The 24,771-nt window shown below is 44.8% G+C and overlaps 1 protein-coding gene across 2 annotated transcripts in view; it reads left to right on the top strand.

Annotated features, from left to right (window-relative positions):
• CLPB (ClpB family mitochondrial disaggregase) overlaps window positions 1-24,771 on the top strand; it is a 163,178-nt gene that overhangs the window by 39,241 nt on the left and 99,166 nt on the right. For both annotated transcript variants that reach the window (XM_068555530.1, XM_068555531.1), the window contains exon 4: window positions 16,741-16,844. In XM_068555530.1, coding sequence (XP_068411631.1) covers window positions 16,741-16,844 — 104 coding nt within the window. The remainder of the gene's footprint in view (window positions 1-16,740; window positions 16,845-24,771) is intronic.

The following is a 24,771-nucleotide window of genomic DNA, read 5'->3' on the forward strand; positions in this document are numbered from 1 at the left end:
CTGTAAATCAGGTAATTAGTGGAATCGAGTATGAATTTAATTTGAAGTTTCCTGACAAGTAGGGCAAAAAAGGGATACAGAGAGTTTTGGTTCTTCAGGAGAGAGGAACTTTGTGCTGACATACCTTTATGTTATCATGTTATGCATCCAGCAGACTTTTTTAAAAACTAGACTGTGTCAGGTGCTGATATGCTAGGCTAAAGGGGATTCAGATACTAAGTAAGCATCACAGCCTTTGCCTTAAGAAGCTTACTTGGACTGCTGACATCAAGGACTCGAGCACTGTGATGGCCATTGTCTTCAGTAGCCCTCCTGCCAAAGATTTACCAACATTCTGCTAGGACAGTCCTTTTGCCAGCCTAGTAACAGCTTGGGTGTAGTGTTGACTTGAGGAGTAGTTGGCGGGGGCTGGCCCCTTCTCCACAGTGAGCCCTCCATAAGCCTCATGCCACAGACACTTGTTTAGCCTGAGTCTGGGTGCCTCATTCCGTGTTGCACTCTGACCCAGCCCAGCTAAACGCTAAGCCACAGGGCCCCAGGATGACCACTGTGACTTAGCACAGCCTCTACTGGCTCGTGCAAATATACCCAGCCTTCAGCTAAATTCAATTAGTTTTTCTTTAAGAAGGGAAAGAAATCCAATTTTACTAAACATGGACAGACGGTGGAAGGCACTTTGATGTTACAACCTCTCAGTGATGCTTTACTTAGTCACAAGTTCATAAGCAAGAAGGCTTAATTACTTGGGAAAACACGGGATTAAAACTGGACACAATGGCTGAGTATCCGCTCTTGGGCAACTTGATTCGAACCCATGCACCCAGTTCGTGTGTGGTGCAAACTTTGATGTGTGCTGTGACAAGCTGAAAGTCATGACCCCCTCAGGGATGCTCCTTCAGATGGCATTTGCAGGATGTGTAGGCGGAGAGGCAGGGCCTGCCAGGCCTGTTTGCTCTACTTTGATGTCCAGGCAGCCACAGGCCCCACTGTTTGCTCTTTCACTGAGGGGTGGATTGGGAGCCTCCTACCTTTCCCAGTGGACAATGGCCAGCAATGGAGTGTGACGACTGTTGACCATTCCAAGAGCCTGGCGGACCAGAACAGGGCTTTGGGAGGTGCAGAGCCTTGGGGGCAAAAGCTGTTTATAGGACAGCCATTTCTCCAGATGTAGCTTTCTTTAAAGCCTAATGGTGGTTGGACGCTCATCATGGAGGTAAAAATAGTCTCATGAGTTTTAACAGGTGCTAAGTACTGCTTGACCCTTTTTCCAGTGACACTAAGGTATTTGTAAATTGAAAGTTTAAGTCTGTCCTGTTTTCTTCATCAGCATGTATATGCAGGGGATAGTGGTTTGGAAGAAAAATGGTATGAATTCTAATTCCTCAAAAAAGAAGCTGTCAAAACACGTCTGATAAAAGAATAGTATCCAGAAGATATAAAGAACTCTTACAAATCAGTAATAAAAAGGTAGCCCAATTTTTTTTTTTAAATACATTTATTTATTTATTTTTGGCTGCATTGGGTCTTCGTTGCTGCGCGCAGGTTTCTCTAGTTGCGGCGAGTGGGGGCTACTCTTTGTTGTGGTGCGCGGGCTTCTCATTGTGGTGGCTTCTCTTGTGGAGCATGGGCTCTAGGCACACAGGCTTCAGTAGTTGTGGCACGCGGGCTCAGTAGTTGTGGCTCACAGGCGGTAGAGCGCAGGCTCAGTAGTTGTGGTGCATGGGCTTAGTTGCTCCATGTGGGATGTGGGATCTTCCCAGACCAGGGATCGAATCCGTGTCCCTTGCATTGGCAGGCGGATTCTTAGCCACTGCGCCACCAGGGAAGTCCCGATAGCCCAATTTTTTAAAAATAGGCAAAAGATTCGAGCAGACACTTCACCAAAGAAGTGATTGATGGCAAATAAGCACATGAAAGATACTCAGCATTTAGGGGAATGCAAGTTAAAATCACAATGAGATACCACTACACACCTATTCCAATGGCCAAAATTTTTAAAACTGACAATACCAAGTGCTGATAAGGATGCAGAACAGTTGTCATCCCTACTGATAGGAATGCATAATGGTATAGCCACTTTGGAAAACACTTCAGCAGTTTCTTATAAAGGTAAAACATACATTTATCATACAGCCCAGCAATACCAACTCCTAGATATTTGTCCATGAGAAATAAAAACATACATCTACAACAAGACCTGTATGCAAATATTTATAGTATCTTTATTCATAATCACCAAAAACTTGAAATCACCCAAATGTCCATCATCTGGTGAATGGACAAATTATGGTACATCCATACAGTGGACTACTCAGCACTAAAAAAAGAACAAACTTCTTGTACAGGTAACAACATGGTCAAATCTTTAAAGCCTTATGCTAAGTTAAAGCCAGACATGAAAAGCTACCTGCTGTATAATTCCATTTATATGACAGTCTGGAAAAGGCAGTACTATAGGGACAGAAATCAGGTTAGTGACTGCTAGGGTTTAGGAGTGGGAGGAAGGGCCCAACGGAACTTTTGGGGTGATGGAAATAATCTAAGTGTTGATTATAGTGGTGGTCATAGAACTCATCAAACTGTACAGCTTAAAAGGATGAATTTTACTATGCATAAATGATACTTCAATAAACAGACTTTTAAAAAGTTTTCAAAAAACCACCATCTCTCTCTATATTTTCACTGTTAATTGTGACCTTTGGTGTACTGAGAATTCCTGTTAGTAGTGTTAAAATGAATTCATACTGTTTATGGTCACCTGGAATGTTTTGAATTCTTATAGTTGATGGTATCTTACATTGGAGTACTATATATTCTGATTGTTAGTAGAGAATAAAGATTTGTGGATTCACACGGTTCGTGATGTCATGAAGTAGAGTTACTGATGAATAGTGATAAATTCACCTTATGGGTGGTATACAGTGGGCTCACAAAGTGTCATATGGTTCTTTATAGTGAGGAGAAGGTGCAGGGTTCAGGACTGGGAGCTTGCCTCTCATCCCACATCATTCTTGGGTTCCTTGTCCCTGGACTGCCACTCAGGGAGGACCACCTAAATAGTATGGCCATTGTGGTGCTTCAGGAACCAAAGATCCTGAAACAGTGGGGTGGTGGGGGGAGGTTCAGATTTGAGTCCACTTGGGCTTGCTGGTTGCCTTGAAAGCCCCTGCCTCAGAGAAGGTGAGACTGCCAGGCAGAGAAGGAAGCTCCAGCAGAACTGTTTGAAATTCCCTGCAAGAGTCTCCCTCCCTCCTGCTTTTTCTCCAGGAGTGCATTTCATCAGCATCGGAAGGACTGCTTCCCGGCACTGCCTTCCCTGCTTGGCTGGGGTCCCTGAGGAGCTGAGCTAATGAGTGGATAACACGCATTTGCCAAGGCCTTCCTGGATGTGGTACCTGGGCTTTGTTAATTTTAAAATGCCGCCATCCTTGGCTGAAGACCATTTAATTCCCTCTCATAGCAGTCATTTATTTTTAGCATTTGCTTATTTTCCCTCCACCTTACTAAGGGGAGGGGGGGCATTAAATCCTATCTTTAAGAACCCAGCAGCCCAAGCCAGATCGCTGACCTGCAGGAGAGGTTTTACAGGCCTCTCTGTGTGGCCCACAGCTCCACAGGTGTTCTTAGAGCAAAGAGCTGATGCTTCTCTTGCAGCTGGACTGGGTCAGCCTCCATGGGAGGCTCTTCTTCCTTGCTGGCTGGCCAGAGGCAGAGCAGGTAGAGCACCCCAGTACCTGTGCTTTAATGTAGGTACCAGGGGGCCTGACAACATGGAGGTCTATCCTGCTTTGGAGGCCTACAGTCTCTTCCCAAGGTCCCCAGCCTGTTCTCAGCCTGGCTGCTTGCTGCAGAGTGGTGCTTCCTTTGGCCCGAGGAGGCTGGCTTTGTGCTATGTGATCTCCTGACTATAGTGATGATGATGGCTGTGGTTGATTGGGTGTCTTCTGTGTGCCAGGCCCATGTCGAATACTTCCCATGTTGGCCCTAATCCTCACTGCAATCCTAAAATGGGGGGATTATTATCCCTATTTTACAGATAGGGAAAATGAAGCTCAGAGATGCCTAAGGTTGTCCAGTAAGTGAAAGGGGGAGCCAGGATTTGAAGTCAGGTCCCTCTGAACCCCAAACCCTTATTCTCTCCACTGGACTATACTACCTGGGTAGGGAAGATGCAGGGAGCAAAGCCATGCAATGAATCAGGGGGTGCCAAGACCAGGAGTCAAGTCAATTCAGGCAGGGTTTCTTGATGACCCACTATATGCTGGATGATTTTTTGAGAAATCTAAAAACCGACAAACTACTCTCCTTGTCTTCAAAAAAGCTGTCAGAAGAAGGATAAAACAAGCCTCCTTTTAATGGTAGATTGAGGCAGAATGTGGTCAGTACCCAGAGAAGACCAGCCTGGAGTGCTGGGGTGGGGGTTAATCATGAAAGAAGTCCCTTTCACATGAGGTGAGCCTTGAAAGACGGACAGGATTTTGGTTGGTAGAGGTGGAGAGTAGGAAGACAGCATTTCTGGAATAAGCACCACTGTGAGCATAGGCTCCTAAAAGTAAGAAAGTAGGGATGTACCAGAGTTAGTAGCGGGCACTGGCAGGGTCTGGAGACCAGTGAGGGTAAAGGAAAGGCCTTATCCAGCACGGACCATGGTCCTCTCAGGCTGTAACTGTCTAGCATGTGGTAGAGCTGTGAGCTCTAGAGCTGGATGACCTGGATTCACATCCAGGCTGTCTCTTCCTCTTACTAGTCATCTACCTTGGCAAGTTCTTTCACTTATCTGTGATTGTTTCTTCAGCCATAAAATGGAGATAATAAGCTGAGCTACTTTAAATGTGTACATATATGTAAAGTGTTTAGAATAATGCCTGCCACATAGTAAGCACTTGATAAGAGTTTGCTACTTTAGTTAATAGTAGTATAGTAGTAGTGGTAGTCTCTTAATTATTATTATGACTAACACTGCTGCTGCTGATTGGTGACCTCAGGAAGTTAGTCAGTTTCCTTCAGGTAAGCCCATCTTTGACGGAGGTGGGGGTATTACTTGCCTCTCACCAGTATCTGATGGGTGATGCAGAAGCAGTAGGGCTTTGGAGATTCTTTTTCCACTCCTTTTCATCTAAGAAGCTGGGCCTAGAACATGGGACCCCAAAGCAGGGCACTTTGATGTGGCGCTTGCTCTCGTCCCAGGTGGCCGCAGCTGCCTAGTGAAGAACAGTTCCCAGTATTTCCCAGCAAGGAAGGGCGGGTGAGCGTGCTGGCCAGGTGCCCGGAATGCCAGCACCATGACCCCAGAAAAGTGTGCCGAGCTTGATGTCTCTCCCACCGCTGCTGTGGTTGATTATCTCTGAGTAACAAAGAGTCATTTCTAATCCCATTTAGAATCATTGCTCAAGATAATCCTGTTTCGTAGTAATGATATTCCAATTCCAGCATGCACCCGTTTCTAGTTTGGCAGACACATGCCTTGACCTCAGGCCACCCAGACACGGCTCCCTGGAAAGTGATGTCAGCTCATTTGCCTAAACTGACAGTCTCAGGGTACCCACCCCCTTCTCCAGCGCTATATCCCATCCTGGGGTTCTGTGTTCAGTGCTGTCTTCATGGAGAAGATCAGTTGGGATGAAAAGAGCATCCAGTGCTCATCCAGTTCAGCAGCCTGAGGAAGGGTGTTCCATTTCTAGGGACTGTGGTATGGTCCACTCCTGCACCTCCTCTTTAAAGACATCAGACCCACTCTGTGCTTGTTTAAATAGGGGTGCCAGCTTGGTGGGTCAGGAATATACAGTAAATATGGTAGGTGTGTCTGGGTTGCAGCAAGGTATTTGGCTGTCTCTCATGATATCCACATGAATAAAATATGATGTGGCAAATAGTTTGGTCAAACTAATGAATGGTGAATGATCTGGTTCATTGTTTATATATGAATGGATATCAGACTGGAAAGCAGACTGTACTGGTGAGCCACAGGGGTCTGTCCTATTCACTAGTCATATCACTGATTCTAGTGAGACCATTGATAAATGCCAACCAAATGGGCAGATTAAATGAAGCTTAGAGGTAGTTGATATGTTAGGTGAAAGAGTCGGGGATGTGAAAAAAGAACTCAGTGGGCTAGAGCAATGGTTAAATCTGTGGTGATAAAAATTAATAGGGACAAGTGTTTCAGTCTACAATTAAAACCAAAAACCAACTGTAAAATCCAAGGAGACCCAATTTAGCAATACTAGCAAGTAAAGCCCAGGAGCTGACTGAAAACTCAATGTGTGCATCAACAGCGCAGTGTTAAGGCCTTAGAAGTGAATTGATTCAACAAATATTTACTGGCCCGTTACTGCGGCCTATGTGCAAGGGAACAGATGGCCAGGCACAGTCCTTACTTTGGGGAGCACAGTCTAGTTGTGTGTGGCAGAGTGGTGAGGAACAAGAGCTCTGGAAAGAGGGCCTGAGTTTAAAACCTAGCTCTACCTCTTAACAGCTGTTTCCTCATCTGCAGAGTAGGAACAATAATAGCATCTGCCTCAGCATAGGGTGGTTGCAAAGATTAACATGCACGTAAGACTGCTTAGTGCAATGCCTAGTGCATAGTACGTACGTCTAGGAGATGTACCAGCCCCAACATGGTCTTACGGATCATTTGCCTAGAGAGAGCCTAGTCTAACCTATACTGTGGAAAGAATCCCTAATAACCAGGGCTTGACCACACTGCCCCATCGGTTTGGTGACTGTGTGTTATGAACCACAGATTGAAAGATATGGAAGTGTATTTAGAACTAGGCTAAGGATATGAAATTGGGATTGTCCTGGAAATCCTGTGATGGGTAATCTCGATTCCTTGGCCCTCTGCTTAACGTGCCATGCCTTCCTTAAGCCTTGCCCAAATTATCTCACCTGGTCTGAGCCCTCTACTGATTTTGACCCTTGTCCCTCTGAATCAGACTCCCTCTTATCCCAGCTAGCTGTTATGACCATCTGAAAATATCACTGTCCCTGGTACATAGTAAGGGCCCAGCGACTATGGGATATTATGACAGACTAATGGATGGTCAGATAGGTGAGAACCAGTGTGATTTAGGGGAATGTGCACTGGGTTTGGCCCCAGACAGATACATGGATTTGAATCGTGATTCCTGTGCTTATTTAATGTGTATACTTGGATAACTCATGTTATCTCGCTGAGCCTCAGTTTATTCATTTGTAAAATTGACTACTACCTCATTGCAAGTGGTTATAAGGATCTGGAATAGTAAATGTAAAGTGCTCAACCCACCGTGGCTGCTTTATTATGATTATTGATCTTTACCTTTTGAGGGAAGTAATCAAAATAACATCCTCATTCGAGGAAACTGGGGCACATTTTCTACACAGGTACCTTGCTTCCTCCCTAATCTTTAGTTTGTTTCCCAAGGAAGCTGGCTTTAAAAAGAAAACTGCACCCCACCCCCCAAAAAAGAAAAGAAAACTGCCTTCCCATCCTTCCCCCCACCAAGCTCATGCCTCCACACCACAGGACCTCTAGATTCAACACAGGCCAGTGCCTTTGGTCGGGCCACCCCGCTTTCCCGACCGCCTGTAGACCAACCAGTAGACTGAATGATCCATAGCTCATTTGACTTTCCAGCAAACCTCCTGACCTGTGACCTCTTTGCTTTCTCCCCTTATCGAGGTGTGCTCTGGGTTGAGAATAGGTCAACTCTTTGTCTTTTCCTTGGGACACAGTGACCCTGTGCTTGGATGTGGGGGGTAGAGGGGAGGAGGAGTCGGAGGAGCTTCTTCTGAAGCTCCACATTGTGTGGGGACGACCTGGAGCTGGGATCACTGCCCTTCTTGCTTCACCAACTCCAGCTGCTCGCCAGCCGTCTTTGACACGCGCCTCGCCCAGCTTAGGCCTCAGCTCACACCACAGGTTTCCTCCTTCTTTCCTAAACAATGTGATGACCCAAAGCCCCTCCGGCCACTGAGAGCAGAAAGCCAATCGATGTAACTGTCCTCCTGTGCATTGTGACGCCCCACCGTCCTGAAAGCAGGAGCTCATCAAGGTCCATGTGAGCCAACTTCCTTCGTGTGCTCCCACATCTAATCTAATTACAAACCTGATCGGCAAGTTAAAACTTGCCTGGTGGGGGCTGTTGCTCCAAAGGGAGTTCTGTGAGTCCCAGGAGCTGCTTCTTAGGGACCACCCTCCCGTTCTTTTCCTCAGCTTTGTTTGGGAACTGCCTGGTGGAGGGCAGGAAGGGCCTAGCGCTCAGGAGAGGAAGATGGAAGTTTTCCACAGCTAAGCTGCCTGCAGCCCAGTTCGGACCCTCAGGTGGGGGAAGGCTGGGCAGGGCTGAGACAGTTGCCTTCCACCTTTTTCCCCCATTTCTCACCAAATAAAATAATTATTTCATTTATTCATTCTTCATTTTTTCATACAGTCATTCAGAAAGCATCTATTGACCACTTATTGTGATCCAGGCACCGGGCAAGGAGCTGGGAAAGAAGGTTGAGACATGGCTCTTGTCCCGTGATCTACTGGGAAAGGCAAGTAAAAGTAGACAGGCAATCACGATATAACATGGTGAGGGTCACCTTCCACAGGAGTAGGTACTGGATTCTGTGCAAAGAGGAAGGGTGTGGACCCGGGCTGGGAGTCAGAGAAGCCTCAGTTGAGTTGGTGACTATGTCACTGAGGAGCCCTGAAGGTGAATGAGCACTAACCAGTTGAACCAGTAGGAGGGGCATATGTGATGGCCTTTGGTGTACTTCAGGGAGTTCATTGTTTTCACTGGGTCCTTAATTCTTCAGCCCCCAAGATCACTAGATCAGCATGGGAATTAGAGTTCTGCAATTGATTGACTCCCTGAAGGAATAAATTTTTAGAACAGATGGTCAAGTTCAATTAATGAATAATAGTAGGTGGCAGGGAATCAACCCCTTTTTAAAAATCATCTATTCATGTTGCTGCACGTGTATCCAGCCTGTTGCTTCTGACTGCTGCATCATGTTTCATAGCATGTGTCTACCACATTTAACGTACCTGTTCCCCCAGTGATGGACACTTGATTGCCTGCAACTCCCCACTGCCACAAAATATGTGGTGAACATCTCCCATGTTGCCCTCTATAGACCTGTGTAAGAATCTCTCTGAGATACATATCCTCAGGAGCAAAGTGCTGGGTCATAGCGTAAGGTACTTTAACATGACAAATATTACAAGATTGGCTTCCAGAATGGCTGCACCAGTCTGTCCCCTGGCAGTGCATGAAGAATCTGAGATCCCCATGTCTTCACCAACACTGGGCATTTTTCAGCTTTCTCACTTTTTGCCAGTGTGTTAACTTGAAATTCTATCTCATTTTTTAAAATTAATTAATTAATTTACAGTAAGTCCTTGTTGGTTATCTCTTTTAAATATAGCAGTGTGTACATGTCAATCCCAAATTCCCAATAAAATGCTATCTCATTTTTTAAAATTTTCCTTTCTCTAATCACACACAAGCTTGAGGATCTCTTCATATACTTAATCATCTTGTTTGTTTGTTTTTTTCCTCCTCTGGGCATCAACTGTTCATATCCTTGCCTCATTTTTCTGTTGGGCTTCCTGATCCTAGCCTTGTTGCTAAAACTTGAGTTGAGGCGAAGTGCTTCTACAGACTGTTAGCTACCTGGGAGTCAACACAGGGAAGTGAGAGGCCATGTAGCAGAGTGATAAGGACATGGGCTTGGTAGCCAGACTGCCCTGGGTTGAATCCCACCTCTGCTCCTTTCAGCTGAGTGACCTTGGACAAGTTACTTATCCCTCAGTTTCTGTTTAACCTCCCTCATAGGGTTGTTGTGAAGATTAGATGTTAGTATATATAAAGTATTTAAAATAGTGCCTAGGATGTAGGAGGTATATACAAATGCTAGCTCTTATTATTAGACTGCTATCTTCCTCCTACTTAGCCCTACTGTACCCTTGAGAAAATAGATACTTGTATCAGCAGGCAGTAAAGTAAGCAGAAAGAAAACAGCTCTCAGCCTAGGCTCAGAGCTCACCACTCCTACTCACATGTGTAACTCTTACCAAGGTCTCGGGCTCTGTACCTGCGTTCTGCTCCCTACCTAAGGCCAATCTTTAAGACCTGGCCATTTCTGATTAGCCAGATTTCCAGGCCTGCAGTGCCCCCCATCCCTGGCCTGGCTAGCTCTGCCCTATTGCTGCTTCTCTGCCAACCTGTCAACTGGATACTATCCCTCACAACCTTCACCTTCAGTATTCACAAAGCCCAGTCTTTTTGGTGAGTCAGCTCACTTGGGCAGAGATAAGACCAGAGTAGATTCTGATGGACACGCAGGAAGGCAAGTACTGCTAGCAGAGCCGAGTCACTAAAGGCCAACTCTCAACCCCCATCCTCCTGGGCTGTAGACATTCTCTGACTCTCCAGATTAGTATTGGAAGTAGGGTATCTGGAGATTATCTCTAGCCTTTGAGGTTGATACTGACATTGGTAGGCATATCTTACCACAGACCACCAGAGGCCAAGTCCTGAGGTGGCTGGGAGAATTGCTGATGTTTGTAAGCCTTTGCCCAGTGAGAACCTCTAGAGTAGTCAGCATAGTTCCTTTGAGTGTGTTATAGAAAAACATAAGTGAGTGGGATGATGTACTCTGTCCCCTTTAGTCCAGCTATTAAGACCATGAAGGCCTAGCCCATATACTTCACTGCCCATTTAGCACCAGCTACTCCAATTTAAGATAGTGATACCTAAACCCAAACCTCCCAAGTGACAGCCAGTATGCCGACGCCAGAACAGAGGGGCGGCTCTAGTTGTTCTTTGGTGGATCACCTCAGATAGCAGTACCTGCCTCCCTTTGTGCCGTCAGATCCTGTAGTCCCCTTGTCAGCCAGGTGGGCCAACTCACCATCTTGTGTACGTCACCTTCTCCCAGATACAGTTCTGAATTGGGGGATTTGTTTCTGCTTCAGCAAAAAATGTCAAAGAGGCAGAAATCTCTTCATTTGCGAAGTCTCCTCACTGCTGCGCCTGGTGTCTGCTTCTTTTGCCTTGTCTTGACCTCTGATACCAGTGTGTTCCTTGGTTTCTGGTTGCTTACTTGTTTTGTGGTCTGCTGTTTCCCTCTGCCTCTAGTCCTTGACATCTGACCTGGCTTTTTACTCTCTGCCTCACGTCTCTGCTGCCTGGTCTCTGGCCCTTGGCTCTGTTTTGACTATGAACTTCTTGACACTCCCTGGGCCTGGCCTGCTGCTAAGCCTGTTCTCACCAGCCTTGCCTTAGCTTTCTCTTACCTGGCTAGCCTCCTACCCTGTTTCTGCCCTCCTACATCCCATTGGTCCACGAAGTTCTTTTCATCATCAGAGCTAACCATAGTCATGTAGTCCTTTAGCCTGATCTGGGCTGGCTTCTCCAAAAAGGGCCTGATCCCTGTGGAACTCTGGGTTAGATGCTTTTTAAGTATGAGATAGCTCTTGGGCAAAAAGCTTACTAGCTATCTGGTAAGGTGTTTGGTGCCACTCTTGGCCACTGAGCAGCCACAGTTCCTTTAGTCCTAGGTATACCCCACAGTGGGGCTGCTGCCTTTGAGTTAATTAAAAGTGAAAGGAATCTTCTCCACGATTGCAGAATGAGTCACTAGCTTGGATGCTCACCCTCTTTGTCCTCCAAGTTTGTGAAGTGAATTGCCCATTCCTTTTGATTGGGTTAGCAGCCCCAGGGCTTAGCCTAGTCACTTTCCTCTCCCCATCCTGCCAGACCACTGTCTGCCCTTTGGGGCGAAGGGCAGCATACTTGGTTGCTTGGACACGTCTTGCAGCCTGCAAATTGGACAGATGGAATCAATACTCAGGAACCTGGAGAGGCCCAGGTAGCACAATTAGTGACACTAGCTGCCTGGAGGGACAGCTTGCCATGGGAGGGGGTGTGATTGGATGGTGATTGGACACAGCAGCTGAGGATTAACCAAATTATGTCCCTTTGAGTTTAGATCGACAAACCCTTCTCCCTTAGATTTTAAAACAAGCCAACTTGTGCAGAATATAGAAGAGCTGCCTTTTTTTTTTAACATCTTTATTGGAGTATAATTGCTTTACAATGGTGTGTTAGTTTCTGCTGTATCACAAAGTGAATCAGCTATACGTATACATATATCCCCATATCCCCTCACTCTTGCATCTCCCTCCCACCCTCCCTATCCCACCCCTCTAGGTGGTCACAAAGCACCGAGCTGATCTCCCTGTGCTATGCGGCTGCTTCCCACTAGCTATCTGTTTTACATTTGGTAGTGTATATATGTCCATGCCACTCTCTCACTTCATCCCAGCTTACCCTTCCCCCTCCCCATGTCCTCAAGTCCATTCTCTACGTCCGCGTCTTTATTCCTGTCCTGCCCCTAGGTTCTTCAGAACCCTTTTTTTTTTTAGATTCCATATATATGTGTTAGCATACGGTATTTGCTTTTCTCTTTCTGACTTACTTCACTCTGTAAGACAGACTCTAGGTCCATCCACCTCACTACAAATAACTCAATTTCGTTTCTTTTTATGGCTGAGTAATATTCCATTGTATATATGTGCCACATCTTCTTTATCCATTCATCTGTCAGTGGACACTTAGGTTGCTTCCATGTCCTGGCTATTGTAAATAGTGCTGCAGTGAACATTGTGGTACATGACTAGAAGAGCTGCCTTCTTAACACAGGGCTATGCCAACATGAGTCCTGGGGGTGATTAGGTATAGATCTAGAGCCCACTTCAGCCCAGATTCATGTTATTATCACTAAGATTATATGGACACAGAGAAGAGAGCTCATATTTGTAGATCTCCTTTGATGTGCCAGGCACTGTGGAGTTTTACATACTTATAACCTACAAGGGAGGCATCATTATCTGTTATTCCAGTAAGGAAGTGGAGTCCCAGAGGTATAGTAACTTGTCTAAGATCACAGTCAGTAAATGATAGAGCTTTGATTTGAACCCAGGTCTCCCTATACTTGTTATAAAATGTCATGCTGTCTTCCCAATTTGTGTCTTAGTTCAAACTTCTCTGGACTTTCCCACAGCCCAGCTACAGGGTCAGATACATAGTAATGAATGATAACTAATGTTCTTTGAGCACTTATTATATGTCAGGCACTGTAAAAAGCACATTACATACAGTAACAGAGTCATATGAGCTAGATACTCTTTTTTTTTTTAATTTGGGGGTGCTGCATACCATAACCTTTTTAGGAGCATCACAGTACTCGTTAGCATTTATTTATGTATGTATGTATTTATTTATTTGGGCAGGCTGCACTGGGTCTCCGTTGCTGCGCACGGGCTTTCTCTAGTTGCAGCAAGTGGGAGCTACTCATCGTTGCAGCGTGCGGGCTTCTCATCGCAGTGGCTTCTCTTGTTGCGGAGCACAGGCTCCAGGCATGTGGGCTTCAGTAGTTGTGGCTTGTGGGCTCCAGAGCACAGGCTCAGTAGTTGTGGTGCACGGGCCCAGTTGCTCCATGGCATGTGGGATCTTCCTGGACCAGGGCTCGAACCCGTGTCCCGTACACCGGCAAGCGGGTTCTCAACCACTGTGCCACCAGGGAAGTCTGAGCTACATACTCTTAATATCCCTGATAATTATGATTGCAAAATGATTTTCTAATTTCATCATTTGTTCTACATTTATTAGTTGTCATTCTGCAGTAAAGAAGAGCTTTCCCTTCTCTCCCATTGACTTATTCACTTATTTTCAATACGGACTCTTGGAATCTTAGTGTACCCAGTGGGTGATAATCCATTAATGTCATTATTCATGTTGATGCTCATATTGTCTCCGATTTTAAAGCCAGCATTCTTAACCTCTGTACCATACTACATCCCTCTCTATCAGATATTTTTCTCACTGCCTGCAGTTAGTTTGCCCATCTCTAACAGCCTTTTGAACCCTCTTAACTTTTAATCTTCTGGCAAGAAGGAAGACTAATGCCAGTCTTAATCCAAATTATGTGTAAACTCTGAGCAAATAGTCTCCAAGTGAAAACCTGACAGACTCTGCTGTGAGTTAAATATCTGAGTTTTAGACATGGATTTTAGGCGCTTAGAGACCCTTCTTATTTCTCTTTGGGATCATAATTCATATCTTAGATAAATTACCTGGAAAAGGTAATTCTTAAGATCCTTTTAGGTAAGGGGAATAGGCACAGGAGGCTCACTTGACCATGTTAGATCAGATGTAGAAGAACCTCATCTATGTGGGAGATAGATTCTGGTTCTTTGACTTACCTGTGAGGACTGTGTGTTTGTGTGCATGGGAGTTATTGAAATTCATTCATCCATTCAGCAAATAATTGGGCAGGTCCTGTGCCTGTTGAAGGTTATGAAACTCAAACCAGTTGACACAGGGAAAACCAACAATACTGCTGGCTACAGGTATTGAAAAACTAACAAAGGAGAGAAACTAAAACTGTAGGTTGGCTTTTTAATATTTATGATAGAGTAATTTTTAAATTTTTATTTATTTATTTTTGGCTGGGCCACAAGGCTTCCAGAATCTTAGTTCCCCAACCAGGGATTGAACCCGGGCCCTGACAGTGAAAGTGCCAAGTCCTAACCACTGGACCACCAGCGAATTCCCTAGAGTAATTTTTTTAAATGCTTGCCATTTATGCCTTCAAAAGCATTAATAGTTTTGAAGGCCAGTGAGCAAAAGATGAACATACTAAGAGAAAAATAGGGAAAGGACATTATGCCTGAAAATAAAAACAAAATTGATAATTGTGATTCATGAAAAAAGAAACAACTGATTGCTAAACATTTTTTTAAGTCCAACCTCACTAGTAATCAAGGAAATGCAAGTTGAAACAGCAGTGTGATTCCATTTTCTGTGTCCAGATTAACACATAATGAAAAAGCTTTGGTGAAAGGAAGGCACAGTGGTTACTCTCATCCTTCTTCCTTTGATAGTAAAAATAAAAATCGGTACAATCTTTCTGAAAGGTAATTTAGTAACATTTATCAAAAGCCTTAAAAATGCTTATACTTTTGATCTAGAAGTTCATCTCTTAGGAATTTATTCAAAGGAAATAGAGATTGTTATTGAAATATTAAAAATAATCTTAATTGTTTTACCATTGGGGATTAGCTAAATATAGACTAGCCTTTTAGTAGAATACTGTGCAGTCATTAAAAACAATGTGATAGACAGATATTTAATACATGGAAGGGGTGAGGTATGTGTGTGTTTAGGGAGAGTTTATATATGATCCCATTTTTGGTAAATAAAAATGTGCATACATTGAAAAAACTGGAAAGATGTTATATATTCTAAAACATTTTTTTCTTTTTGATTAGCTGTATCTTCTGAGTTTTATAGTGAACACGAACCTTTTTATATTAGGGAAAAAAAGGAAAGTATTAGCAGGAACATTACATGATAGAAGGGAAGCTAACATATATGGAGCATTCCTGGGTCAGGCACTGTGCTTGGTGCTGTATAAATTCACCTAATTTAACCTCACTGTGGAGGCTCCTGCCTCTTGTCCTACTCCCTCCAGTCCATTCTCACACAGCTATAGGAGTGATTCTGCTAATAGCAAAGATTTGGAAGGAAACACACCAAACTATAAATAGTAGTTACTCTTAGAATTTAGATTAAGGAGATGGCTATAAGGGAAGACTTTCATTTTTCAATTTAATATTTCAATATGATTTGCATTTTTTTAAATGTATATATCTTGAAGTGGGGAGGAAAAGCATGTGTTGCCACGTCACTTCCCTTTTAATCCCTTCAGTGGCTTATCTCATTCCCCACTTTTCTCCCCCTTACACCCTCTACTCCAATTCTACCTTCTTTTTTCTTTTTTTTTTTTAATTTTATTTTTTTTGGCTGCGTTGGGTCTTCGTTGCTGCGTGTGGGCTTTCTCTAGTTGCGGCAAGCAGGGGCTACTCTTCATTGCGGTGCGCGGGCTTCTTATTGCAGTGGCTTCTCTTGTTGCAGAGCACAGGCTCTAGGCGTGCGGTCTCAGTAGTTGTGGCTCACGGGCTCTAGAGCGCAGGCTCAGTAGTTTTGGTGCACGGGCTTAGTTGCTCCGCGGAATGTGGGATCTTCCTGGACCAGGGATGGAACCTGTGTCCCCTGCATCGGCAGGCGGATTCTTAACCACTGCGCCGCCAGGGAAATCCCCAATTCTGCTTTCTTCAGGTGAAGCTTCGTGCTCTTTTGCCTCCAAGATTTGTAAATGCATTGGGTCCTCCCACTTCACCAACCCAGATCTGGCTACTCAGCCTTCCAAGTCTTTAATACCTTAAATACCACGTCCTCTGGGAGGCCTTTCTTGATCCCCTCCCTTTGTTTCCCACCATACATGGTACTTCTCCCATCATAGCCTTTATCACACTTCGCTGTAATTTTATGCTAAATTGTTGTCCTTCCCAGAAGAGACTGTAAGCTCCTTGAGGGCATGGACCCTAGCACCTACAACAGTGACCAGAACATAGTAAGCATTTGATAAGTAATTGTTGAATAAACACTTCGTATTTTATAGTCGTGGACACTGAGCCTTAGAGAGGTGTTAGATAACGTGTCCAGAGCCTCTCAGCCAGTAAAGTTTCAGAGCCAACTTTCCTACCCTTGTCTTTGATGCTCGTAAAGTTCATGTTCTCTCCACTGTACCACTCACATGAGCAGAGGCAGATCCAGTCCCCAAACATGCCTCAGAATCTGAGTGTCTACTTCCTGGGCCTTTCCTGTTTTCGACACTTGGTGTCTTTTTGATTTCTTCCAGTGTGGTGCAGGTCCTGCTTGCAGCTGGTGCTGACCCAAACCTCGGGGATGATTTCAGCAGTGTTTACAAGACCGCCAAGGAGCAGGGAATCCATTCTTTAGAAGGTAAGTGTGGGCTACCCTGCTGTTCTGAGATCTCTCCTCCCTGTGGCTTCCAGGCAGCCATGCTCTGTGCCAGCTCTACCAGCAACTCAGGGTGAGAGCCTGCAAGTCCCTCATCCTCTAGGAACTCATGGAAAGCCCAAAAGGCTTGGAACAGATGCCCTTCACAGTCCCCTCTGGCTCTATAATTTATGTCACTTCAAGCCTTGGGGAATAACATAGAGGCCCAATTTCATAACCGTCGGGGAGGGGTAGAAGAACCTTTTAACTGGCGTTCTCCCAGAAGTGCCTCAATCTGTGGAGTCTCAGTTGAGTGGACAGTGGAGCAGGTTTCCATAAAATAATTAAGGCAACTGTGTGGAATGTGGATTTATTCTTCCTCTACTTTCTGTAGACTTACCCTGTCCCAGCTCTGCCCCAGAACTAGAAAGCAGCCTCACTGCTTTCCTCAGCCTCAGAAGTCCCTCAACTGTTTTTTTCCCCTCTTCTGTGTGAAATACAGTCCTCTCTCTGGACTGGCCCCTCAACTTACTGAATGACCCAGGACAAAGAGTGGACCTTGTCTGTGCTTGTAAAATGGGGTGGTCATCAGTGCCTCCCTGGGGTGTTGTGTGGGTGGTTGCTTGGACTTCTCAGAGGAAAGAGGCGGTGTGAACCTACCAGGGCTTGGTCACGTGTCCGTTGAAGGGTACCTGGGCAAGTTAGTCCGTTATTGCCTCTGGTGAGTAGTTTTTCTCAAGTAGGGTTGAGAAGAGGGCAGGTTGCTTTGACTGCAGACAGAGATGAATATTTTACGTTTGAGCTTTGCTTGTCCAGATTGGCTCTGCTGCCCGCCCATTATCCTGGATCACTCACACAGGCTGAGATTTCCCCTCACTTCCCAGCAGCAGGGCAGATGAGCAGTGGCTACTTTAGGGTTGGCAGTAATGCCAGGAGGACAGACAGCCTTGCTGACTGCCTAAGGGTCAGAACATTGACCTGAGGGAAGGTTCAGCAGAGGGAAGCAGTGTGCTCAGCCCCCAGAGCTGTCAGCAAGGCTTCCAGACTGACGTGGGTGTGGTAGCCTAGGGCAGAGGTGTCATTGCTGCCCCAGCAAGGTTTCTCAAATCAGTAGCGTGAGAGAAATGTCAAGAGCATCAGAGCATTGCTACCTAGTTGCAGTGTGAAGTTGCCCTCCCCCTGCCTCTCCACCTCTCTGAACCTGCTCCTTTTATCAAGCTCGCTTGCTGTGACTAGATCCTCCATGGAACCTTTGCTGCAGCCTGCCCTCAGCTGCTCTTTTGAATGTTCTCTACATCTTGGCCCTTTATGTGGTTATTTGAACTCTGATCTGCTCATATGTCTTTTCTTTCCTCGTCAGCTGACAGTTCCATGTTCAGGCCTTGACCTATGCCTCCTTGGATTCCCCACTGAGCTGGGGGAATCATGTTCACTTTGTTTCCAACAGAGGAGAATTTCATGAGTACCAAACTTGCCCTATATTTGCAGCCTGGTGTGTGGGGACTCAGCTTATAGGCTGTCCTCTCCTCACTCAGACATAGCATTGCCACCCTCAGCTCTGTCTTCTGTTCAGGTGCTCTCACCAAAAAGCAAGGAGGAGCATTTGCTGAGAGGGCAGGGCCAGGTAGAAGGGAAGGGATTATTTGAGTGCCTTCTTATCTGTTCTTGGGATCCCAACAGGGTCCAGTAAGCATTTTTGATTTCACAGAATCTCAGAACTGTGAAGCCGTCTAATCCAACCTCTGCTGTCACACCAGTCCCCACCCGTGCCTTTCAAGTTTTGTACCTTTCAAGTTTTGTACCTTTGTGTTCTAATAGTTCAGCTTTCCAGGTTGATGCTCATATTCAACATTCTAGATCAGTGATCAGCAAACTTTTTCTGGAAAGTGCCAGATAGTAAACATTTTAAGCTTTGTGGGCCAGTTGGTCTTAGCTGTGACTACTCAGCTTGGCCACTGTAGCGTAGAACACAATACACAAATGAGTGTGTGTGGATGTGTTCCAGTAAAACTTTACAAATATTGGCAGCAGGCTGGATTTGGCCCATAGGCTGTAGTTTGCCAACCATGTTTAAGATATTTCCTTTTTTCTTTCCTTCCTTCCTTCCTCCCTCCCTCCCTCCCTCCCTTCCTCCCTCCCTCCCTCCCTCCCTTCCTCCCTCCTTCTTCCCTCCTTTCCTTGCTTCCTTTCCATTTCTTTGCCTGTTTTCGTCAACCTCCTCTGAATTTTTTTTAACTCTTGCTAGCCAGCCTATATTCTAGGTAGGTAGATAGGTAGACAACAAAAATATTGGAATAGGCTAGCATATCTCTCATGAAATAAAGATAAAAATATTAACTATCTCTTCTTATTTTATATGATCTGCAAAGTTAGCAAATAGACTTTCTATGGATTCATTTACTTATTCAACAATAATTTTACAAAATTTTATTGATCAAATTCCTATCTAGCAGGCACTGATCTAGGTACTGGTGAGTTAGACAGACAAGATCCCTGCCATCATGTACTTCATGTGCTAGTCTTTGATTAAAATGTTTACAGGACTCTGTTAAGTACAGAGCCCTGGAGCTCATGATCAGGACAATTTAGAAGCATTACTCAACAGTCACAGTTGTAGATCCACCAAACTTCATTCTTTTCTAGCCTCCATTTCTTCATCCTGTCCACAAAATTTTAAGAGATTTTCTCCATTTATTGCTGAAATAAAAACATGTTTAACATTTGTCTTAATTTGTTGCTCAGTAATCCTTTCCCAAAAGGATATTAGGTTATTCTGCCATGGTTTTGTCTTATCCTTAGCGAACGCATACTGGTACCCAGTAATCACCTAAGTGTTTCAGAACCATTAAAAATAAATTCTAGATTGAAATAATAAATTTTATCAACAATCATTGATAAACTCACTGCTCTGTGGCTTGTGAGATCTAACTCTCTCTGTAGCTTTTTCTCTTTTTTGAATTTCAGACTACCTTTGCCAGCCACAGTTTTCTGGCAGCTCATCTGATTTTCCCTGGTGTATCAGTGTGGATGTACTCTGCTCTCTGACTTCATGGCCTCTGCTTTCTGACTCCGGGCCTGGAGAGTGACAATTCTTTAAAATCGTCTCAGGGTTCTCCTCTCCTTACCAGTCTAAGCCTTTAACTCCTTCTTAAACATATTTTTCTTTCCTTTTTCCATTTAAAGATATCTCATTCATTTATCCATTCAACCAGTATTTATTTATTTATTTATTTTTAAATTTTATTTATTTATTATTTATGGCTGTGTTGGGTCTTCGTTTCTGTGCGAGGGCTTTCTCTAGTTGCGGCGAGTGGGGGCCACTCTTCATCGCAGTGCGCGGGCCTCTCATTATCACGGCCTTTCTTGTTGCGGCGCACAGGCTCCAGATGCGCAGGCTCAGTAATTGTGGCTCACGGGCCTAGTTGCTCTGTGGTATATGGGATCTTCCCAGACCAGGGCTCGAACCCGTGTCCCCTGCATTGGCAGGCAGATTCTCCACTGTGCCACCAGGGAAGCCCCTCAACCAGTATTTATTGATTGCCTGCTGTATGCAAGTCACTGTACCCAGCTCGGGGTCATTCTCACTGATGAAGTAGACAGAAACAAAAGAATCCTGTGGTTCTTTTTTTCTTTGGATTGGACTGACTTTTTCATGGGAAGCTACCTGACTTGGGGATGTGTGAGGAGGTTAAGTAGAAGATGAGGTACAAGCCCCTTGTCCAGAGTGTGTCTAGGCAAATTCACAGGAAAGTCACAAGCTCAGCAGAGTTCTTCAAAACACAAGCAAAGCATAAAATCAGTGCCAAAGTCCATCAAGTTCACTAAATTTCTAATAGATATTTCTGTGGGGCTCAGCCTGTGCTCAGTACTGAAGGGAAGAGTGAGTTGTAGTTTGTGACTTTGGCAAGACCTCCCTAAACCCCCATAATATATCCCTTGTCTACCTTATCAGTATTATGTGAAGATGAAGAGATAAAGTATGTGATGTGTGAATTATAAAGTACTCTACGGTTGTTAATTGCTTATTAGTTTTGTTTATTTATAATTGAGCATGCACTTACTGAGTGTCAGGCACTCTGCCAGATGCTGGGAATAAATAAATAAAAATGGATATATATGATCTAGCCCCTCAATATATATGATCTGCTCCCAGTCAAGTAAGAAGACAGATCTATGAACAGGCACCACAGTGCAGAATGATAAATGCAAAGGTTGATAGATGTACAAAGGATATAGGTAGCACTGGTATAGGTAGTGATGCCCTCTACCTGAAGGCAGACTGATATCTGGGAAGTGTCACAGGGTAAGTGACTTTGAACTGGGTTTTAAGGATGAGTCAGAGACTGCCAGGCAGACTAAGAGGGGTGGACTTTCCAGGTGGAAGTGATAACACATGCAGAGATATGGGATAGGTGACAGCCACTGGAATCATCTGCCACAGTACTGAGAACAGCAAGAAGTAAGACCAGAGAGGGAGGCAGGGTTCTATGTGGGAAGGACCCTGAAAGGCAATTCTAGGGAGCTCATAGTGTTTTCTGAAGGTCATCAAAGGATTTTAAGTAGGAGAATGCTCAGTTTACATTAGCATTTTAGATGGACCATTCTGATGGGGTGGGGATGAATTGGAGAGGAGAGATTAGCAATGATTTTTGATGTTTGGGGGATGATGGATCCCTTTGAGAACTGGATGAGAAGCCATGCTCCTCTCCCTCAAAATGCATTTCTCGTTTCTGGGGATTTCTAAAAGAAATCTTTGGGAATGGAGAGAATAGGTATTAGAAAAATATTAGGAGGAGGTGGAGTATTCAGTGGAGTGTGGGAATTGATGGAAAAGGAGGCGCCCATCTGTCATCTCGGGTTCTGCTTTGGGTGAGCTGTTAGATGAGTGGGTCTGTAGTTCAAAGAAGTCTGGCAGCATTTGCTTGGTAGTTAAAACAATGAATGTGACTGAAACTGCCTAAGGAAAGGAGTTAAAGGGAAGGGATAGGAGGACAAGTCCTTCACTCAGGGTATCAGCATTTAAGGTGTGGGGAGGAAAGAGGATCCAGGCAAGGAGACCAAAAGGTATCAGAGAAGTTGCCTGGTTTTCTCTCAGAGAGGCTCTGTATCCGTTCTGCCTGCTCAGAACGGGCACAGCCTAGAGAGGAAAGAAACCTCTTTGCTGAGACTTGGCTATCGGTTCCCCCATTCCTAGTGAAACCCTTCTCCTGTTTGACAGTTGGCATTGCTCTAGCAAGAAGCCTGCTCAACTGGCACATTACAGTATCTTCAACTCTTGTCAAGGTTGGTGTTTCTGGGTAGAGAGCAGGTCTGCTGGTACAGGTGATGTAGGGATGCTTGGCCTTATTGGTCTGACTGTTCTGTCCATTCTCTCCAGTTCTCAGAATGGCATCTTCAGAGGCACAGCGGTATCCTGGAGAAAGGTCAGTCTTCAGTGCCAGGAAGTAATGGGTCCTCTAAGCTCTGTCACCAGCTGTGTGATCTTAAGCAAGTGGCTTAAAGGTCCTTGAATTTAGGTTTTCTCATCTGTAACATAGGGATAACAATACCCATCTTAAAGGGTTGTTTGGATGACTAGAAATAAATACGTGTAAAGCACAGTAGCATGTGATGAAGAATTTCTGTATGGAGTTGGGTCTTGGATCAGTGTAAGGCAGGAAACCTGCCTTGGAGGTACTGAGCAACTCACCACTCAAGGGGCACTGACAGAGGCTGGCTGTCCGCCCATCAGGGATTTTGTAAAAGGTCATTAGATTATATAGCCTCCAAGGTTCCTATCAGCCATGTGATTTCTAAGGTTCTAGAAACTTTAGGCTCATCGTCAGAGCAAGTAATGTACTTAGAAGAAGTAGGATTTGAGCTGGGCTTTGGAGAGTGAAGAGGAGGGGGAAAAAAAGAAAAGATTTTCTTAGCAGGGAGCACAGCTTGAGCAAGGCACTTAGAGGGGACACGTGGAGGGGAGCTTAAGAGATCACGGCTGCTTCTCTACCAACTCACTCCCTGATCTTGACCACATTCCATTCAGTGCCTTGAGCCCCACCCATGCCCACTCTAGGAGAGTTCCGCTTGTGGCTGGCTGTTGGGTGGTGGGCCCCAATCCTCAGGTGGAGGAGGCAGTAGATTAGACGTAACAGTAAACAAGTCACCCAGTCAGGGATGCTGCTGGCTGCTTGTAAGTAACTGTTATAAACATTGGGTGTCTGGGGCTGTCAGAAATGCAAGTGAGCACTCTGAGTGCCTCCCACATAGACAATTAAAACAATAAAACACGGCAGAAACGTGGCCAGAGCAGGCTATAAATCAGCTTCTCTTCTCAGCTCCAAGTGGCGGCTGTATAAAGATGAGTTGTGCAGAAGCTGGGTTGGCACAGGGCCCTTCTGGGGGTAGAGGGCCTGGCTTGCCTGGCTGAACCTGCTAAGGCCAACCCCACCAGCCTAGGTGGCCCTCTTCCCACAGCTCCAGGGGCTGCAGGTCCTGACCTGCTCCAGCTGACTTCCCCATCTCTGTGTCTTCAGATGGCTGACAGGACGATGCAAGCTGGTACATCACAAACCAGTGGACAAGTGCCCTGGAGTTCAGGAGATGGCTAGGAGTCCCCGCGGCGGTAATGGGACTGCTCTCTATAAAATTTCTCCGTCTCCCCAGGACATGCTAAGGAGTAGTCTTACCCTAGCTCATCTGTTCACTATAAGTTAACACCTAGCACCCACTGCATGTCCAGACCTACCCAGGCAAAGCAGAGAGAATCTGTGCCCTTGGAGACAAACTCAAATGGGAGTAATAAGGCTCCCAAGGACCTAAGAATCACCTAGAGAGCTTGTTAAAACACAGATTCCTGCCACACCCCAACTCCCAAGATTCTGATTCAGTGTGTCTGGGGTAGGACCTGATATTTTGCATTTCTGCATTTCTAACAGGCTCCCACTCTTGAGTAGATGATCTAGGCTACTTGTGCTTGAACTGCTTTAAAAAAACTCATCTGGACCTTCTCCTCCCTGGAAGAGACCTTTTTTTTTGCCACTTTAAGTTTCATTCCTAGAGCATCTGTGTGCTTAAGCCATGGTATTATGGGTGTACAGAACACTAAGTAGCTATGACACCTGGAACAATTTTCTGTACCTCACAGAGGCTGCATCTCCTTATTTGTAAAATAAAGGTTATTGGGAGAGTTAAGGGTAGTTTATTTATCCCTAGCCTAAAACCTAGAACATAGAAGGAATTCCGTTAATGTAAATTTCTATTTTTATATCATCTTTGTCCTCATCATACTCTTATAAAACTTCATTCAGAGTCTCTGTCACAGCCTTCCAAATGCTTTTCAGTGGTAGCAAACTGTTACCTGCAAAGAACCAAACATTATCTCAGAGTCCAAGGAATGGCTTGGCTATCACCTAACTGTGTGACTTTGGGCAGTTCTCTTTAGCTCTCTAAGCCTTGATTTTCTCATCTGTAGAGAATAATACTTTTTATACCATAGGCTTATTATAAAGATCAAATTGAAGTACTTATGAAATATTTGAGAAAATACAAGGTATCATGCACATATAAGATATCAGCAAGAATGATAATTAATAACAATAAAGATTGACGACATGACCAAGACAGTGTTTGACAAGGGTCCAGTCAGAGGTGCAGATAACAAGGACTATCAGAGCTCAGAGAAGAGAATCTCTGGCTGAAACATCAGGAAGTAAAATGGTATTTGATCCTCAAAGTATAAGAAGGTTTTATGGAAGGGCCTGCAACTAAGTGTGAATTGGGTATATCAGAGAAGGGGTATGTTAATGTCCAAAATATTCAGGGGTGGAAAACAGAAAAAACATATTTCAGGGCAGCAAGTAAACTTGTTGGGGTGAAGCATCCGTACAGCAGAAGATTCATTTTAGAGGGTAATGAGCAGTAAAGGTGCTGCTTTAAAGAGAGTAGGCTG

The sequence above is a fragment of the Eschrichtius robustus genome, chromosome 11 (genome assembly GCF_028021215.1).
Source record: "Eschrichtius robustus isolate mEscRob2 chromosome 11, mEscRob2.pri, whole genome shotgun sequence".
Taxonomy (NCBI): domain Eukaryota; kingdom Metazoa; phylum Chordata; class Mammalia; order Artiodactyla; family Eschrichtiidae; genus Eschrichtius; species Eschrichtius robustus.